This window comes from Somniosus microcephalus, chromosome 11 (genome assembly GCF_052327205.1).
Source record: "Somniosus microcephalus isolate GS21.2 chromosome 11, FLI_Smic_1.0, whole genome shotgun sequence".
In the NCBI taxonomy this organism is placed as follows: Eukaryota; Metazoa; Chordata; class Chondrichthyes; order Squaliformes; family Somniosidae; genus Somniosus; species Somniosus microcephalus.
In genome coordinates, this window is record NC_140997.1 from 1,478,945 (window position 1) to 1,500,035 (window position 21,091).

Here is a 21,091-nt window from a genome sequence, read left to right on the forward strand (position 1 = left end):
GATTGCCTGGTGTGAGGGGGAGGGGTGTGTGAGGGGTGAGATTGCCTGGGGTGAGGGGTGGGATTGCCTGAGGGGAGGGGTGTGTGAGGGGTGAGATTGCCTGGGGTGAGGGGTGGGATTGCCTGAGGGGAGGGGGGGGTTTGAGAGGTGGGATTGCCTGGGGTGAGGGGGGTTTGAGGGGTGGGATTGCCTGGTGTGAGGGGGGGTTTGAGGGGTGGGATTGCCTGGTGTGAGGGGGGGTTTGAGGGGTGGGATTGCCTGGTGTGAGGGGGGGTTTGAGGGGTGGGATTGCCTGGTGTGAGGGGGGGTTTGAGGGGTGGGATTGCCTGGGGTGAGGGGAAGGGGGTTTGAGGGGTGGGATTGCCTGGGGTGAGGGGTGGGATTGCCTGAGGGGAGGGGGGGGTTTGAGAGGTGGGATTGCCTGGGGTGAGGGGGGTTTGAGGGGTGGGATTGCCTGGTGTGAGGGGGGGTTTGAGGGGTGGGATTGCCTGGTGTGAGGGGGGGTTTGAGGGGTGGGATTGCCTGGTGTGAGGGGGGGTTTGAGGGGTGGGATTGCCTGGTGTGAGGGGGGGTTTGAGGGGTGGGATTGCCTGGGGTGAGGGGAAGGGGGTTTGAGGGGTGGGATTGCCTGGGGTGAGGGGTGGGATTGCCTGGGGTGAGGGGTGGGATTGCCTGAGGGGAGGGGTGTGTGAGGGGTGAGATTGCCTGGGGTGAGGGGTGGGATTGCCTGAGGGGAGGGGTGTGTGAGGGGTGAGATTGCCTGGGGTGAGGGGTGGGATTGCCTGAGGGGAGGGGGGGGTTTGAGAGGTGGGATTGCCTGGGGTGAGGGGGGTTTGAGGGGTGGGATTGCCTGGGGTGAGGGGGGTTTGAGGGGTGGGATTGCCTGGGGGTGAGGGGAGGGGGGTTTGAGAGGTGGGATTGCCTGGGGTGAGGGGGGTTTGAGGGGTGGGATTGCCTGGGGGTGAGGGGAGGGGGGTTTGAGAGGTGGGATTGCCTGGGGTGAGGGGGGGTTTGAGAGGTGGGATTGCCTGGGGTGAGGGGGGTTTGAGGGGTGGGATTGCCTGGGGGTGAGGGGAGGGGGGTTTGAGGGGTGGGATTGCCTGGGGTGAGGGGAGGGGGGTTTGAGGGGTGGGATTGCCTGGGGTGAGGTGAGGGGGGTTTGAGGGGTGGGATTGCCTGGGGTGAGGGGAGGGGGGTTTGGGGAGAGGGATTGCCTGGGGGTGAGGGGAGGGGGATTTGGGGAGAGGGATTACCCGGATGTCATTGAATGGTAAACTGGCTGGAGGGGCTGAATGGCCTCCCCCCCCTCACTCTGACCCTGGGCTGTGTTTGGGGTCACTGTTCTCTCCAGTTAGCAGCTGCTTATTTCCACCTTCAGGCCCTGCCTGTCTCTGCCTGCAATGCTGAGAGATTCCTCCACCTCCAGACTGGATCTGAACTCTGTCCACTTCCTGTCCTGCTGGCGCTTTGCGAACTTGCACAGGCTCCCAGTGCCTCATTTCAAATTCTTGTTCCACTTGCTCCAGACCTGCTCATCATCCTCCTCCACTCCCCAACCTTTCTGTTCCTCGGACTCCAGCCTCTAGTGTCTCTCACCCCGACCTTGGTTTTGCCTTCAGCTGCTCCATTGTTTTACCAGATTCCTAACTTAGTCACATTGAGATGCCCAGCAAAGGCTAGGCACTTGCAGCGAAGGAGGGAGAATGGCACCTCTGTGTCCTTGTAGCTGGTTTTAGAGCATCATTGATTCACTGGCCTTCACCAATCCACTGCACTACAGGCTTGGTGTGTTGCATGACTTGCTCCACCAGCCCTCGTACTTTGGCTAATTGGTTACTTGTCATGTGTGAGCCTAGCCAGCGTGTGTCGGCTGGTCCTTATTACAGCGAAGCCAAGGTAATGGGCTGAGACACACAGTGCAGGGCACCATTATGATTGAAAATAGTAAAATGAAAATCCTAGGTAAAAGGAGAAGTGATTAGGTGATGTCAGATTTGAGGTTTAAAAGCCTGAAGGCTTTAAGAGGAAGGTAAGACTGAAGGAAGTAAGGTTCTGCGATCCTGTGAAAAGCTGAGGTAAAGAAAGCACATGCATTTATGTAGCACTTTGTATCCTGACTATATCTCAAGGCCGTGCCTTCAGCTGCTGAGGACCTGAGCTCTGGAATTTCTCCCTAAACCCCTCTGCTTCGCTACCTCTTCCTCCTCCTTTTAAGACGCTCCTTAAAACCAAGCTTTTGGTCACCTGTCCTAATATCTCCTTATGTGGCTTGGTGTCAATTTTTGTTTGATAATCGCTCCTGTGAAGCACCTTGGGACGTTTTACTATGTTAAAGGTGCTATTGTTGTATAAAGACTTCTCCATGACATTGGATGAATCCTAATTGCATTTTTCCCCTTCTTTGCAGACAGTGGAACATGGATTTCCAAATCAGCCCAGTGCTTTGGCACATGATCCAAAACTGCAGCTCATGGCCATTGCAACCAAATCAGGAGCTGTGAAAATGTATCCTTTTTTTAAAAAACCCTGTCTTGTGATGTGATTGACTCACATAAAGGTAAGCTTTTAACACTTGTTGTTGAAGCCCCTCATTAAACAGCAGATGTTTGAATAGATTGGAATCGCAGTACGTTTTGTCGGCCAGGGTAACCGCTTAACAAACTGGGATGCATGCGTGGCGATCTGACTCGGTTACCATGACAACAGGCTTTTTATTGTGGGAAATGACAGAATGGCGACTTTGAAAATAACTTTTTTGAGGTTTTATTGCTGTTTGACTTTATTTTTGGTTGTACTTGGTCGCAAACTGAAGCTTAAAAAGCAAAAAATTTGCAGTGATTTCTCAACATATTATCCCTTGGTAATTAAAGTTGATTTTCTCAACGGATGGTATTTGAATTTGGCATGTCCTGGATGTACTTCAGTGGCTAATCGAGGTATTGAATGGAGCAGTGCCGTGTGCCCAGTGCTCAGAATGGATTGTGCAGGAGGACCGCAGGGCATTTGATGCAATGGGGAATTCCTGGCAGTTGTATATAAACTTTTTGAAAAGACACTGAAATACTTTGCTCTTGTTTGTCACTACCTTGTAGTAGAAAAATCTTGCTTTCTAATTATTTTCCTAGATTTTCACCCTGCCCTGTCTTGTATTCATTGCATATAATATGTTAAGTTAAGAAATGGCAGAATAGGGGGTGGGAGTGATGGGTTTTGGTGTTTACAGTTCACCAGTTAATGCAGATGTCTTGTTGCAGCAGATACAAGAGTGCACGGCTGGTTAATGCACCTTCCTGCAGCAGCTGACTGTTGCGTCGCTGCTTCCTCTTTCTCGGTGTGTGCTGGTGGTTCAAACTCTCGTCGGGCAGGCAGGTGGTATTCTGGTTGCAGCAAGATGCTGAGTGAGCTTGAAAGAGACTATGACTGTGGTTGTGGTCATTGGAAGAATATAAATACAGTCGGGGATTGGGGGTGATGAGAGCCATAGAAGCAAAAACAAATACGTACTCCCTGATGGCTGTTAGCAAGTGGGGGGTGGGGGCGGAAGATAATCTCGAGCCTGTGTCCAGCAACACTTTGGTCATTGCCATAGTAACTCTCAGGAAGGTTATATAGAGAGGGATGCCTGCCTAGTTTGAGGGGAGGTGAGTGGAAATGAGGGAGCAGCTCACAGATGTGCAGAGATCCGTTCTTGTCTTGCGAGAGCTGGGCCTGTTAAGGGGCGTTACCATCTGGGTATCGGGCAGGCTTTTATGTGTAGTATGATTCAAACATTTAATTGCAAATGCACGAGGGTGTAAGTGGGAACCACAACACCCGGGCTGTAAATGCAGAGTAATGTGCTGAAGCTGAAAGGGATGTTGGTGTTAAACCTCCTTCCCCTCTAAAGCATGCCTTTTGCTTGCTGCCGCAAGACTGGGTTTTTAAGCTGGATAAGAACAACAGCTAAACTGAAGCTCATCGCATATGACCCTGTTTATTGATGGGGATACGCAGCTGCTTCTGCTAGATAGCCTGCGATGTGTTAATGGAGTCTGTGTATCGGGGGTTTACAGTTCTAGAACTGCTGGGGCAATGACTGTTCTAACCTGTTCTGTAACACTAATGCCAAACTTGCTGTGCACTTTTATTCTGATGAGTAATCAACTTGTAATATGTTTTGCAAAATAAATGAACTGATAGCATCAAAAGAAAAACTGGCCTTTACTCTGCAGCAGGGCGAGGTTATGGGGTGATTGATAAATTGGCAAATGCTGGAAATGCAGGTCGGTCTGATACTGACGCACAACGTAAAGCTGCGTCTAAGCAGGTTCCTGTATCGTTCATCTGATTGTGATTCAGATATGGGAGCTCAGGCCAGTTGCAGAGGTGTCTCAGCTGAGAGGACTTCCTGTCATCGTGGCCTAATTTGTATTGGTGTTCCTCTTTCTTGGCGTGTACTATGTTAGTTCAAGTTATCACGAGGTGAGCGGGCGGTATTATGGTTGCGGCAAGAGGTTGTGGTTGTTGGAATATAAATACAGCCGGGGATGAGGTAGCTTAAACATGGTCTTAGTCCCTACCTCAGGACACTTCTTTCCCAGAGAAGCAAAAAAAGAATATGCACTTCCTGATGGCTGTTGGTAGCAAGTGTGACCTGGGGGTGGGGTGGTGATGGGGGAATCTCGGGCCTGTATCCAGCAACACTTCAGTCATTGCCATAGTAACTAACCAGATCACAGCAAGGTTATAGACCGGAATGCCTGCCTAGTGTAACAGGTGAGTGGAAATGACAGCATTCCCTGGGAGAGTCCTGCCCTATTTCACTCTGGCTGCTGTAGTGTTTGTGCCTGGATGGTATTGTTGGTGGATTGATCGAGTGGACTGAAATATCTATGGCGTGGGTTCCAATAGCTTGAGGCTGCTGCGTGTGCAGTGCTGGTTCTGGGGGAGTATTGTGATTAATGTGGTCACTGACCTTGCTCTTGCAGGAGCATTATTGGTGATGCAGTTAACTCATGAACAAATTAAAATTACTGCAGATGTTTGCAGTCAGAATCAGGGGAATTTATAATGGGGAACAAAGAAATGGCTGATCAATTGGTTCTGTCTTCACAAAGGAGGACACAAATAACCTCCCAGAGATGTCGGGGAACATAGGGTCTAATGAGAGGGAGGAACTGAATGAAATCAGTATTTGTAGGGAAATGGTGTTGGGAAATTGACGGGATTGAAGGCCGATAAATCCCCAGGGCCTGATAATCTACATCCTAGGGTACTTAAGGAAGTGGCCCTAGAAATAGTAGATGCATTGCTGGTCATCTTCCAAAATTCGATAGACTCTGGAACGGTTCCCATGGATTGGAGGGTAGCTAATGTAACCTCACTATTCAAAAAAGGTGGTAGAGAGAAAATGGGGAATTATAGACCAGTAAGCCTGACATCAGTAGTGGGGAAAATGCTAGAGTCCATTATAAAAGATGTAATAGCAGAGCACTTGGAAAACAGTGACAGGATCAGACAATGTCAACATGGATTTACAAAAGGTAAATCGTGCTTGACTAATCTACTGGAATTTTTTGAGGCTGTATCTGGTAGAATAGATGAGGGAGAACCAGTGGATGTGGTGTATTTGGACTTTCAGAAGGCTTTCGATAAGGTCCCGCATAAGAGATTAGCGTGTAAAGTTAAAGTACATGGGATTGGGGGACAGAACTGGTTGGCAGACAGGAAGCAAAGAGTTGGAATAAACAGTTTTTTTTTCCCGAGTGGCAGGCAGTGACTAGTGGGGTACCGCAGGGATCAGTCCTAGGACCCCAGCTATTCATAATATATATTAATGATCTAGACAAGGGAACTAGATGTAATATCTCCAAGTTTGCAGACGACACAAAGCTGGGTGGGCATGTGCTGTGAGGAGGATGCTGGGAAACTCCAGCATGATTTGGACAAGTTGGGTGATTGGGCAGAAGCATGGCAGATGGAGTATAATGTGGATAAATGTGAGGTTATCCACTTTGGTGTCAAAAACAGGAAGGCAGATTATTATCTGAATGGCAATAGATTGGGAGAAGGGGAAGTGCAATGAGATCTGGGTGTCCTTGTGCACCAGTCGCTGAAGGTAAGCATGCAGGTGCAGCAGGCAGTTAAGAAGGCAAATGGTATGTTGGCCTTCGTAGCGAGAGGCTTTGAGTACAAGAACAAGGATGTCTTGCTGTAGTTGTACAGGGCCTTGGTAAGACCACATCTTAAGTATTGTGTGCAGTCACCTTATCTGAGGAAGGATGTTCTTGCCATGGAAGGAGTGCAGCGAAGATTCAACAGACTGATACCTGGGATGGCAGGAATGACGTATGAAGAGATTGGGTTGGTTGGGCTTGTATTCGCTGGAGTTTAGAAGAATGAGAGGGGATCTCATTGAAACTTGTAAGATTCTAACGGGACTAGACAGACTAGATGCAGGAAGGATGTTCCCGATGGCGGGGAGTCCAGAACCAGGGGTCACAGTCTAAGGATAAGGGGTAAGCCATTTAGGACAAATGAGGAATTTCTTCACCCAGAGAGTGAACCTGTGGAATTCTCTACTGCAGAAGGCTGCTGAGGCCAATTCATTAAGTATATTCAAGGAGTTAGATATATTTCTTACAGCTCAAGGGATATGGGGAGAAGGCAGGGACCGGGTACTGAATTTGGATGATCAGTCATGATCTCATTAAATGGCAGAACAGGCTCGAGGGGCCGAATGGCCTACTCCTACTCATATCTTCTATGTTTGAAACAATTCAATGATTTCAGGTTTTTTTGTTTTAAAAAGTGATTGGCTATGATAAATTAACCCTTAGTGTTAGGGGGATTAAATACGTGGGGTTACGGGGATAGGGTGGGATATGTGTTGGTGTAGGGGTTACGGGGGTCGGGTGGGATATGTGTCGGTGCAGGCTCGGTGGGCCGAAATGGCCTCTATCTGCACTGTGGGGTTTCTGTGATTTCACCAAGCTGACAAATTATTGGCTTAATTTATCTGCTGTGAAACGATTGAAGGAGAAAGTGGTTACCCTAAAAACACGAAACTGCAACTTCTACACGTCAGGTTGGTGATTCAGACAAATGCCTCTGGCAGTGCGACTCTGGTTCCAGGCGCAAGATGCTCCCATTAGACACAATCCGAGAGGGAAAGACACAATCTAATTGTAATGTTCAAATGGACTTATTGGCATTTCCACACACACCATTGCACTACTGAAATCCTACTGTCAGCACTGCTACATATTTTAAATAGACAATGAAATGTGCAGTATTCAGAGCAGCAAGCACATTAAACATAGTCGCTTCTTGAACAACATCCAAAGAAGATAAATTTGCCAGCACCCACTCTGGGCTGTGTTTTTGGATGATTAATGCAGCCATGCCCATGTCAGCAGCACCCAGACAACATATAAACGGGACCGGAAAACTCCACAAATCAGCTTGCTCAAATACATGAGTTGTCTTGCTGCCGCTCGGGGTGTGATGGGTAGCCGATTGGATAGGATGAGGAGAGACGATCTCCACATAACTTACTGAGCCAGTAGTGTGGCCTTGATACTGGATAACAAGGGGGGTGGGGGGGAGCTAGACAATAAAGGAAGGTTTCTCTAATGTGTGACCTTCTACCCCAGACATTTTGGCAGTCCTTTTACTACTTTTTGCAAATTGCATTTTTTGAAGCTTGTGTAAATGTAAAAGCACAGTCTACTGTTCTGTAGAATTGCAGAATATGGATTCGAGAGATTTGAATTAATGTTGGTCTCCTTCAGCATCGTGTATGCAAGCTTGAATCTGTTTGATCTGGTAACCTCTACCCCATGTCAACCTGTCCTTGGTTTCTCTTAAACCATCCTCTAACTGGTCTCTGGAATGTACAAAGGTGAATCATTATCTTTGTCTGCACTATCCCCTCCTCCAGCTCTCCCTCCACTGCTGCTCTTGCATCTACCTCCGACTCGCCATCACTATCGATCTCCTTCATGTCCTCAGGTCAGAGTGGCTCAAACTGTAGCATAACTGGCTGAATCATCAATGGCCCGACAACTCAACCATATCGAGTGTTAATGTACCCTATTCTCCTCAATCAAAATTGTTTCCAGGAGAGCAAGGCCACTCAGATTATTCTCTAAAGCTAACTGCTCTCCCCTCCAATCGCGTGCAAGGAGCTGATGGATTTCTTTGTCTCCTGAGATTTACTCTATCTGTGCAGCTGCCTCTGCTGCACCTTCTCCTTCCTCCCCTCCTCTGCCACTCCAGGCTGTAAATGATGTCACTTTGCAGTGTCTTCTCTCTTCACTTCTCATCCCCTTCCCGAGCTCATCTCTTCAGTGAGACCAGCCTCCTGCTGCCTGAACTCCTGGCACCCATGACAGCTGACATTGTTAATGTTGCCTCTCTTCTCAGACACTGTTCCATTCAAGCCCTTTACTTTAACTGCATCGCAACAACATTTTCCTCTTTAAGGTGCTTGCGTGTCATCGCCTCTTGTGTGCATGCCCATCTCCAGGAAAACCCCCCAGTCTAGCTTCTGCTCATCTCACAGCACATAGCTCGCTCGCTGTCTCGCTCGCGCTCGTTGAACCTCGAGTAAGACCGTACGTGATGCTAGCATGGACTAGATTGGCATTCTACAATCCCCATGAAATAGAGATTAAACTGACCATTTGTTTAGGGGCTACAAGGGGCAATTCTAACTGCAATTACATAGATGTAACGCGGGGAAATTTAACCTAAATCTAACTCTGTTATCCTGAACATGGGCGTGCTCGATGGTGTCTCTAACCTGCAAAATTGAAGTGACTTTTCACTATTGCGCCAACATTTCCGAGTTGTATCAGTGTTCTCTCCTGGCTGAAGATCTTTTAAATGCAGAATGTCTGAGAGGAAATGATTTGGCTCTTGGTAGCTTAGGAATGGTGTGAATGATCAATAGAGCAGTGCAAAGAAGAGGCCCTTTGTTAGTGGAAAGCTTGTGTCTGGCTATTGTGTTGAGCTGCTTTAGAGCATGACTCACAAGTGCAGTGCAACACACCAGCTCTGTCTTGCTGGACAAAGCGTGTACTTGCTGACCCTGAAAGAGTCCACAATCTTTCCCTTTTGTCCAGTATCTCAATCTCCTGTCTGTTTCTGACCTCGGCAATATTGGCCTGTCACCATGTTTGGGACACTTGGTTTCTTAAACCCATCTCGATCCTTTCCTCAAATTCCCACTCCCCTCCATGATTGGGAGTATTGAAAAACCGTGCTCTCTGAACTACTGGTAGATAGAGCCATAGAGTTATACAGCACGGATAGAGGCCCTTCGGCCCATCGTGTCCGCACCCGCCCATCACGCCCTGTCTAATCTAATCCCATATTCCAGCATTTGGTCCGTAGCCTTGTATGCTATGGCATTTCAAGTGCTCATCCAAATGCGTCTTGAATGTTGTGAGGGTTCCAGCCTCCACAACCCTTTCAGGCAGTGAGTTCCAGACTCCAACCACCCTCTGGGTGGAAAAAGTTCTTTCTCAAATCCCCTCTGAACCTCCCGCCCTTTACCTTGAATCTATGCCCCCTAGTTATTGACCCTTCTAAGGGGAAAAAGCTCCTTAGTATCCATCCTATCTATGCCCCTCATAATTTTGTACACCTCAATCATGTCCCCCCTCAGCCTCCTCTGCTCCAAGGAAAACAAACCCAATCTGCCCAGTCTCTCTTCATAGCTGAAGCGTTCCAGCCCTGGTAGCATCCTGGTGAATCTCCTCTGCACCCTCTCCAAAGCTATCACATCCTTCCTGTAGTGTGGCGACCAGAACTGCACACAGTATTCCAGCTGTGGCCTAACCAGTGTTTTATACAGCTCCATCATAACCTCCTTGCTCTTATATTCTATGCCTCGGCTAATGAAGGCAAGTATCCCATATGCCTTTTTTACCACCTTATCCACCTGTTCCGCCGCCTTCAGGGATCTGTGTACTTGCACACCCAGATCCCTCTGACCCTCCGTCTTGCCTAGGGTCTTACCATTCATTGTGTATTCCCTTGCCTTGTTAGTCCCCCCCAAAGTGCATCACCTCGCACTTTTCCGGGTTAAATTCCATTTGCCACTGTTCCGCCCATCTGACCAACCCATCGATATCGTCCTGCAGACTGAGACTACCCTCCTCGCTATTTACCACCCTACCAATTTTTGTATCATCCGCAAACTTACTGATCATACCTTTTACATTCATATCCAAGTCATTAATGTAGACCACAAACAGCAAGGGACCCAGCACCGATCCCTGTGGTACCCCACTGGCCACAGGCTTCCAGTCACAAAAACAACCTTTGACCATCACCCTCTGCCTTCTGCCACTAAGCCAGTTTTTTTTATCCAACGTGCCAAGGCACCCTGGATTCCATGGGCTCTTACCTTCTTGACCAGTCTCCTGTGCGGGACTTTATCGAAGGCCTTACTGAAATCCATGTATACCACATCCACTGCATTGCCCTCATCCACACACCTAGTCACCCCCTCAAAAAATTCAATCAAATTAGTCAGACATGATCTTCCCTTGACAAAGCCATGTTGACTATCCCTGATTAATCCTTGCCTCTCCAAGTGGAGACTGATTTTGTCCCTCAGAATTTTTTCCAATAATTTTCCCACCACTGATGTTAGGCTCACTGGCCTGTAGTTCCCTGGTTTTTCCCTACTCCCCTTCTTGAATAATGGAACTACATTAGCGGTTCTCCCGTCCTCTGGCACATCCCCTGTGGCCAGAGCGGTTCTGAATATGTGTGTTAGAGCCCCTGCAATCTCTTCCTTTGCCTCACACAGCAGCCTGGGATACATTTCGTCCGGGCCTGGGGATTTATCCATTTTTAGGCCTGCTAAAACCGCCAATACCTCCTCCCTCTCGATGTTAATGTGTTCGAGCATATCACAGTCCCCCCGCCCTATTTCTATGTCTACATCGTCCCTCTCCATAGCGAAAACAGATGCAAAAAATTCATTTAGAACCCCTCCTACATCTTCCGGCTCCACACACACATTGCCACTTTTGTCCCTAATGGGCCCTATTTTTTCCCTTAATATACTTATAAAACATCTTAGGATTTTCCTTTTTTGCTCGCCAGTGTTATTTCATGGCCCCTCCTTGATCTCCTAATTTTTAAGTATCCCCCTGCACTTTTTGTACTCCTCTAGGGCTTCCTCCGTCTTTAGCCTTTTGTATCTGCCAAAAGCCCTCCTTTTTTTTCTAATCCATTCTCGTATATCCCCTGACATCCACGGTTCCCTGTGGTTTTTGGAACCACCCTTGACCTTTACGGGAACATGTTGCCATTGTATGATCTCAATCTCCCTTCTGAAAGCCTCCCATTGCAGATTTTCCTACAAGTAGCTGATCCCAGTCCATTTTGGCCAGATCCTGCCTTATCCTATTAAAATCGGCCTTCCCCCAATTTAGAACCTTTATTTCCAGCCCATCCCTGTCCTTTTCCATTACCACCTTAAATCTCACCATATTATGGTCACTGTCACCAAAGTGCTCACCTACTAGCACTTCTTCCACTTGGCCGGCCACATTCCCTAGAATTAGGTCCAGTACCACCCCCTCTCTTGTAGGACCTTCTACATGCTAGATGTGCTAGAGCGAGACAGGACAAACAGGTGAAGCTTTAAGAAAAGGTGGTTTCCTTCTACAGACTAGGTACAGTCCACAAGGGAACTGTTGGGACTGCACCAGCTCTGTCTCTGTTCCATCTTCTTGCCTTCCTTAGTACGATAGCAAAATACTGCGGATGCTGGAAATCTGAAATAATAACAGAAAATGCTGGAATAACTCGGCAGGCCAGGCAACCTCCGTGGAGAGAGAATAGAGTCAACGTTTCGAGTCAAACTCTCTCTCTCTCCACGGATGTTGCCTGGCCTGCTGAGCTATTCCAGCATTTTCTGTTATTTCTTGCCTTCCTTATTGGGTGTTTGAAATTCCAGTTGTATAAGATTCATGCACAGTTCCTCCTGTGGCTCACTTCAGTCTCCCCAGTATTTAGTTGGAGCAAACTAATGGCCTCTCCCTGGACTGCAATCCTCTGAAATGAAATTAATTTTTGTTATCTCCGAGTTAAAACTGTCTGAACTGTGTGTACTGTTCCAGATAACATTCTCCAAATCTATCCAGAGAATGGTTTCACATTGAGGCCTTTATGTTCAACCACAGTTTAATAAGAATGCAGAAAATTAACATGTGAAAAGGTGACTTTAAACTGACCAACACAATGCAATGGAATGCCTAACCTCTGCCCTTAGACCTTGCAGCCTCTAAAATACAAATGAGTGCAGTTTTTCAATGGTCACAGCAGAGTGGAGGCACCACTAATGTACAGAGGCTGCTGCCTTTACATACACCTTGGGTATGGTTCCATGGGTGATGACCTCCATCAGTTATCTCCCCAAAGTGCTGCTTCATGGCTGGGCGGGGGGCCCGGGTGGGGCGGGGGCCGAGCCGGGTGGGGGCCGAGCGGAGCCGGGGGTGGGTGGGAACCAGGTGGGGGCCGGGCGGGGGTTGAGCGGAGCCGGGCGGGGGTGGGGGCTGGGTGGGGGCCCCCCTGTGCAGCAAACGTCACGACAGCATTGAGGTTGTAGAAATAACAGAAAATGCTGGAAAAACTCAGCAGGCCAGGCAACATCCATGGAGAGAAATTAGAGAAAGGGTTCACCTGAAACGTTGACTCTATTTTCTCTCCACAGATGTTGCCGGGCCTGCTGAGTTTTTCCAGCATTGTCTGTTATTTCGGATTTCCAGTATCCGCAGCATTTTGGTAGAGTTGAGCTGAAGATATGAAGTGGGTGGGGATTATATGTTTAAAAATCTTTACCCTCTGCCGCAGTGAGATAGCAACACACTCCTGGTGTGTTGTCGTCCACATTTCAAACATTTATTTCTATATTTGACAAGTTTTTGGATAATGAACAGAAGTCAACTGCTTTGAGCATTGTGTTGCATGGCACCAGTTTTACAATATTAAAACTTTCTAAACTCTCTGAAATGGGTAACGCACGAACTTGTGCTGTCCGAGCAAAGTTCTTGTATGAAGAAACAGATTCATGTTGTGGTCAGTTAATGCAGTGTATACCGAGCTGTTTTGTTGGGGATGTGTATTTCTTTGCCTTTTTAATGAAAGGGAAATGCTTCTCGGCACTGTCTCCAAAGAAAGGCCTCTTTGAAGCAGTTGCCATGGTGTCTGCCAAGAAGCCAGTGAGTGAGGATGCCGTGTGTTTGGCAATAGGCTGCAGTAGGAATCATTAGGAAATGGGTAGAGCTGAATGTTGGCCATGGAATTCACCAACTTTCCCAGTCGCAGTGCTTTGGGCTGGCTGGTGAAGTGCATGTGTGAGCGCAAGTGGTCTACACTCGAGATTCGGAATAACCACCGTTCAGTGATATTAATGAAGGTTCTTGTGCTGCACAGTTACTACAAAGTTTAATTTTATAAATTATGGCGCCTCAATAAAATCAAGTGATGCGGGAACAGTGCAGCCTGTGTTCACCAGAATAATGTAGGCAGTTTCAGCTGTCTGCAGTAGCTGCTGGCAGGGATTGGTCTCCTGAGCCAGTAGTATGACCATCCTACCTCCTGAGCCATTGAAGCTGCCGTGTTATATTACCACCTTTTGGGTCCAATGTACTATAAATGGGGTATATCTTCAGCTTTTTAGGAGTTGTTAGCATGTGATCTCAAGTGCTTCCAGACCATGGGGAAAAGTGGTGCTGGGATTGAGACTTTGAGGGGATTAATTGTACTTTTGTGGAGATGGGGAAGTTGGTAAATAGAGGTGAGGATATCTTAATTTTACCAACTGATTGGATCGGAAGGTTGGTGGGGTAGGGTGAAAGATCAACCGAGTTTAGCAAAACACTGAATGTTGTTTAAAGAGAGAGGGAGGCGGGTGAGGGGGAGTGTAATACAGTGACCACGCCGGTAACAAGGAGACTAGAATGTGGTGACCATCAGTGAGACACTCTCTGTGCTGCCCGGCCGCGCGCTCCGCGCACAGAAAGATGCTTTGTTTTTGCTGGCACAAAGTTGAGAGATTTTGGCTAGTCCAGGATTTGATGTCTGGGGAGTTGGATAGTGAGGTTAATGCCAGGTTATTGACTACACTTGGTGAGCATGGTTTTCTGGAGAGTTGAGTAAACTCAATGAACCATGTGGACTTGAACGAGTAATGTACATGTTACTGGCTTGTGGAGACCTCCTGATTTTCTGAGCTGAGTTTTACATAGAGTATATTGCATAGTATTTACAGCACAGAAACAGGCCATTCAGCCCAACGGGTCTGTGCCAGTGTCTATGCTCCACATGAGCCTCCTCCCACCCAAATTCATCTCTCCCTATCCGCATAACCCTCTATTCCATTCTCCCTCATGTCTTTATCGAGCTTCCCCTTAAATGCATCTGTGCTATTCACCTCAACCACTTCCTGTGGTAGCGAATTCCACATTTTCATCACACACTGCGTAAAGAAGTTTTCCCCTGAATTCCCTGTTGGATTTATTAGTGACCATCTTGTATTGATGGCTCTTAGTTCTGGTCTCCCTGCCAGTGGGAGTTGGTGTTTATCCTCTTGCATTGGTCAGTAATGAGTTGCCTATTTCTGTTGCAGTTTGGCTGAGTGGCTGTATTCAGGCATGTGATGGTGTCGTGCCCGTGTGTTGTGAAGTATAGTTTATCTCTCTCTCTCTCACACTCCCAATCTCTCTCTCTCTCACACACTCCCAATATCTCTCTCTCACACACTCCCAGTCTCTCTCTCTCACACACTCCCAGTCTCTCTCTCACACACTCCCAATCTCTCTCTCTCACACACTCCCAGTCTCTCTCTCTCACACACTCCCAATCTCTCTCTCTCTCTCTCACTCCCAATCTCTCTCTCTCACACACTCCCAGTCTCTCTCTCTCTCTCACACACCCAATCTCTCTCTCTCTCTCACTCCCAATCTCTCTCTCAATTTTACAATTTACAATTTAAATCGCTTTATTGGCATGATAAGTTACATCTTATGTTGCCAAAGCATCAAAATACATTTATGGTTTAGCACATAAACGCAGTTCTATTCATACAGTGTATAAACAGGTATATCCCTGAGTGTATAAATATACATTCGCATTGTTTATATATATTTTTTTCTTAGTTTACTGGTTGTCCCTCTGTTCATGGCAAGCTGTAACATAGTGCGCCGCCAGTGTTATACAGCTTCTCTCCTCTCCCAGTAGGAATGGGAGTTTTTGGTTGTCATTCAGATTTCTGAAATCAGGGCATATTTGTGAGAATTTTTGGTAGAAATTCTCCCTGATGCCCTGATATTTTCCACAAGCTGTGAGGAAGTGCATCTCTGTCTCCACCACTCCCTGACTGCAGTGAGAGCATATCCTGTCCTCTCTTGGCAGCCTGGTCTGCCTGTGTCTGCCTTTTTCGATCGCTAGGCTATGTTCGCTAAGTCTGTACCTTGTCAAGGTTCTTCTCAGTTTGTTATCCTTTACCATGGTCAGGTAATCAGCTATGTTGTATTGTCTGTTTAGGGCCAAGTAGCAATTGAGTTTGCTTTGGGTTTTTGTTGTTTCTGCCCAATATGTCAGATATTTTTCCTTTTGCTTAGCGACGATTGTGTTGGGTCGAATTCTTTGTGTTACCCTGTCACTGTCCTGGGGCTGGTTATTGTTAGTATTGTTAGTAGTTACTTCACTGAGTCCCAGGACTAGTTGACTGAGGGTATTCTTCTTTATGGTCAGCTCTTGGCATTTCAGGGCATCGTAGTGATAGCATTGGGGATTGCTCATTTGTAGGTGATTCCAAAATTTGGTGGCTCTTTTTTGGATAGTGATTATTAATGGATATTGGCCTAGTTCCGCCCTGCATGCATTGTTTACTGTTTTCCTTTGAGTCCGGAGGATACTTTTACAGAATTCTGCATGTAGGATCTCAATTGGGTGTTTGTCCCATTTTGCAAATTCTTGTTGAGTTAGCGGTCCCCATACCTCACTGCCATAGAGTGCAATTGGTTCAATTACTGATTTGAAAATTTTGAGCCAAATGCTAATTGGGATTTCTATTTGGATTGATTTTTTGATGGCATAGAAAGCCCTTCTTGCTTTCTCTTTCAGTTCATTCACAGCCAGTTTGAAGTTTCCCGTAGAACTGATTTTTAAGCCCAAGTATGTGTAGTTAGTGGTTTGTTCAATTTTGGTTGTTCCTACTGTGAAATTTATTTTGGGTCCCTGATGTTTGGATCTTTGCTGGAACACAAGGACTTTGGTTTTTTGGGGATTTATTGTCAGGGCCCAAGTCTGGCAGTACGACTCCAGCAGGTCCAGGTTTTGCTGTAGCCCCTCTTTAGTAGGTGACAGCAGAACCAGGTCGTCTGCATAGAGGAGGAATTTAACCTTGGATTCATATAGGGTGAGGCCGGGTGCTGTAGATTGTTCAAGTAGTTTTGCCAATCCATTTATGTAAATATTAAAGAGTGTCGGTGAGATTGGCGAGCCCTGCGTCACCCCCCGCCCCTGTGGGAAGTATTTTGTTTGTTTGTCTCCAATTTTAACTGCACATTTGTTGTTTGTATACATTGATTTAATTACATCATATGTTTTCCCTCCTACCCCACTTTCGATAAGTTTCAGGAATAAACCGTCATGCCAGATGGAGTCGAAAGCCTTCTGGAAATCTACAAAGCATGCGTAGATTTTGCTTTTGTTATTGTGAACGTGTTTGTCAATTAGGGTCTGTAGGGTGAAGATATGATCGGATGTTCTATAGTTTGGCAGGAATCCAATTTGGCTTTTACTCAAGACATTGTGCTCCTCAAGGAAGTTTATAAGTCTTTTGTTTATGATGCTACAGAATACCTTCCCCAGGTTACTGTTTACACAGATGCCTCGATAGTTGTTTGGGTCGATTTTGTCCCCACTTTTGTATATGGGCGTTATGAGTCCTTTGTTCCAGATATCAGGGAAATAACCGACACTCAGAACCAAGTTGAAGAGTTTTAGGATAGCCAGTTTCATTTTGTTGTCTGTGTGTTTAATCATCTCGTTTAGTATGCCATCTGTCCCGCAGGCTTTTCCTGGTCGCAGGTCCTTGAGTTTTTCAAGAAGTTCTTTTTCTGTTATTATGGCGTCCAGCGGGTTTTGGTTATCTTTTATGGCCATTTCTAGCTTTTCCAGTTTTTTGCATATTTGGTGTTGCTCTGGTCTTAGTGTTTTTTTCTGGTATAATTTTTCAAAGTGGTTTACCCATGTGTCCCCATTTTGAATGGCCAAATCGTCGTGTTGTTTTTTGTGTAGTGTTTTCAAGTTTTCCCAGAAACAATTGGAATCAATGGATTCCTCCATGGAGCTGAGTGTATTCTTAATATATTGCTCTTTTTTGGTTCTGAGTGTGTTTCTGTATTGTGTTAGTGTCTGACAATAAGTAAGGCGTAGTTCCTCGTTTTCTGGATGTCTGTGTTTTTGGTTTGATATTTTTCTAAGTTTTTTCCTCATGTTATGGCAATCTCGGTCAAACCATTTTTCATAGTTTTTTGTTTTGGGTTTGTTCTTGCGAGCTTTCAAGTTTGCATTTGTTGCCAAATTATCAAAAATATTGTTTAGTTTACTAACTGCCCGGTTTACGCCTTCTTTATTGTGAGTGTATATGTTATCCAGAAAGGTGTCTAAGAGAGCTTGAGTTGATGCATTGCTAATTGTTTTCTGGTATTTTTCCGTGTCGTTTTTGGCCCATCTGTACGATTTTTTGGTGTTGTACAGTTTACTGGGTTGTGTTTCTATGTTGTTTGTTTCTGTCTTTTTGAGGAACATAGTAATTTGACTGTGATCTGACAGTGTTGTTTGTGGTTTGACTGTGAATGCTCTGAAAGAGGATGGGTCTAAGTCTGTAATCATATAGTCTACTGTGCTGCAGCCAAGAGGTGAGCAATAGGTCGATCTTCCTAGGAGGTCTCCTATGAACCTACCATTGACAATGTACAGACCCAGGTTTCGACAGAGCTGTAGTAGCTGTTTTCCGTTGGTATTTGACTGCTTGTCGCAGTTATGCCTGTATGGAAGGGAAGGGATGTCAAAGTGGTTATTCCCGAAAACATAATTGTTTCCCTGATTATTGGTGAAGTCTGGTTCTTCGCCCGTTCTTGAATTGAGGTCCCCACAGATCAACACGTTCCCCTGGGCCTGGTATTGGATAATTTCCCCCTCCATGTTGGAGAAGGTGTCCTCTTTAAAGTACGGGGAATCGATTGGAGGGATATAAAGTGCGCAAATGTAAACATCTTGGGTGTTTGAGATAATCTCCCTCTCAAGTTTGAGCCACATATGGTTTTCGCCCTTTTTTATAAATTTGATGTAATTCTTAAGTTCTGTTTTAAACCAGATCAGTATGCCTCCGGAGTCTCTGCCTTGGGTTACACTTGGTAATTTGTTGGAGGGCACCACCAGCTCAGTGTACCCTTGGGGACAGCCAGTGTGTCCTTTTCCTTTATACCAAGTTTCCTGTAAAATGATAATATCTAGGTCTTTAGTTTCATCTATGAACTCTCTCTCTCTCTCACACTCCCAGTCTCTCTCTCTCTCTCACACTCCCAATCTCTCTCTCTCTCACACACCCAATCTCTCTCTCTCACACTCCCAGTCTCTCTCTCTCACACTCCCAGTCTCTCTCTCTCTCTCTCACACTCCCAGTCTCTCTCTCTCTCTCTCTCACACTCCCAATCTCTCTCTCTCTCACACTCCCAATCTCTCTCTCTCTCACACTCCCAATCTCTCTCTCTCTCACACTCCCAATCTCTCTCTCTCACACTCCCAATCTCTCTCTCTCTCACACTCCCAATCTCTCTCTCTCTCACACTCCCAATCTCTCTCTCTCACACTCCCAATCTCTCTCTCTCACACTCCCAATCTCTCTCTCACACTCCCAATCTCTCTCTCTCTCTCTCACTCCCAATCTCTCTCTCTCTCTCTCTCTCACACTCCCAGTCTCTCTCTCTCACACACCCAATCTCTCTCTCTCACACTCCCAGTCTCTCTCTCTCTCTCTCTCTCACATTCCCAATCTCTCTCTCTCACACTCCCAATCTCTCTCTCACACTCCCAGTCTCTCTCTCTCTCACACTCCCAATCTCTCTCTCTCACACTCCCAATCTCTCTCTCTCACACTCCCAATCTCTCTCTCTCACACTCCCAATCTCTCTCTCTCACACTCCCAATCTCTCTCTCACACTCCCAATCTCTCTCTCTCACACTCCCAATCTCTCTCTCTCACACTCCCAATCTCTCTCTCTCACACTCCCAATCTCTCTCTCTCACACTCCCAATCTCTCTCTCTCACACACTCCCAGTCTCTCTCTCTCTCTCACACTCCCAATCTCTCTCTCTCTCTCACACACCCAATCTCTCTCTCTCTCACACACCCAATCTCTCTCTCTCTCACACTCCCAATCTCTCTCTCTCTCTCACACTCCCATCTCTCTCTCTCTCTCACACTCCCAATCTCTCTCTCTCTCACACACCCAATCTCTCTCTCTCACACTCCCATCTCTCTCTCTCACACTCCCAGTCTCTCTCTCTCTCACACTCCCAGTCTCTCTCTCTCTCTCTCTCTCACACTCCCAATCTCTCTCTCTCACACTCCCAATCTCTCTCTCTCTCACACTCCCAATCTCTCTCTCTCTCACACTCCCAATCTCTCTCTCTCTCACACTCCCAATCTCTCTCTCACACTCCCAATCTCTCTCTCTCACACTCCCAATCTCTCTCTCTCACACTCCCAATCTCTCTCTCTCACACTCCCAATCTCTCTCTCTCTCACACTCCCAATCTCTCTCTCTCTCACACTCCCAATCTCTCTCTCTCTCACACTCCCAATCTCTCTCTCTCTCACACTCCCAATCTCTCTCTCTCTCACACTCCCAATCTCTCTCTCTCTCACACTCCCAATCTCTCTCTCTCACACTCCCAATCTCTCTCTCTCACACTCCCAATCTCTCTCTCTCACACTCCCAATCTCTCTCTCTCTCTCACACTCCCAATCTCTCTCTCACACTCCCAATCTCTCTCTCTCTCACACCCAATCTCTCTCTCTCACACTCCCAATCTCTCTCTCTCACACTCCCAATCTCTCTCTCTCACACTCCCAATCTCTCTCTCTCACACTCCCAATCTCTCTCTCTCACACTCCCAATCTCTCTCTCTCACACTCCCAATCTCTCTCTCACACTCCCAATCTCTCTCTCTCACACCCCAATCTCTCTCTCTCACACTCCCAATCTCTCTCTCTCACACTCCCAATCTCTCTCTCTCACACTCCCAATCTCTCTCTCTCACACTCCCAATCTCTCTCTCTCACACTCCATCAATCTCTCTCTCTCACACTCCCAATCTCTCTCTCTCACACTCCCAATCTCTCTCTCTCACACTCCCAATCTCTCTCTCTCACACTCCCAATCTCTCTCTCTCACACTCCCAATCTCTCTCTCCTCACACTCCAATCTCTCTCTCTCACACTCCCAATCTCTCTCTCTCACACTCTCCAATCTCTCTCTCTCACACTCCCAATCTCTCTCTCTCACACTCCCAATCTCTCTCTCTCACACTCCCAATCTCTCTCTCTCACACTCCCAATCTCTCTCTCTCACACTCCCAATCTCTCTCTCTCACACTCCCAATCTCTCTCTCTCACACTCCAATCTCTCTCTCTCACACTCCCAATCTCTCTCTCTCACACTCCCAATCTCTCTCTCTCACACTCCCAATCTCTCTCTCTCACACTTCCCATCTCTCTCTCTCACACTCCCAATCTCTCTCTCTCACACTCCCAATCTCTCTCTCTCACACTCCAATCTCTCTCTCTCACACTCCCAATCTCTCTCTCTCACACTCCAATCTCTCTCTCTCACACTCCCAATCTCTCTCTCTCACACTCCCAATCTCTCTCTCTCACACTCCCAATCTCTCTCTCTCACACTCCCAATCTCTCTCTCATCACACTCCCAATCTCTCTCTCTCTCACACTCCCAATCTCTCTCTCTCACACTCCCAATCTCTCTCTCTCACACTCCCAATTCTCTCTCTC

The 21,091-nt window shown here is 46.9% G+C and overlaps 1 protein-coding gene across 2 annotated transcripts in view; it reads left to right on the plus strand.

The window, feature by feature from the left end:
- llgl1 (LLGL scribble cell polarity complex component 1) overlaps positions 1-21,091 on the plus strand; it is a 161,494-nt gene that overhangs the window by 854 nt on the left and 139,549 nt on the right. For both annotated transcript variants that reach the window (XM_086000022.1, XM_086000023.1), the window contains exon 2: positions 2,408-2,505. In XM_086000022.1, the coding sequence (XP_085856148.1) occupies positions 2,408-2,505 (98 nt within the window). The remainder of the gene's footprint in view (positions 1-2,407; positions 2,506-21,091) is intronic.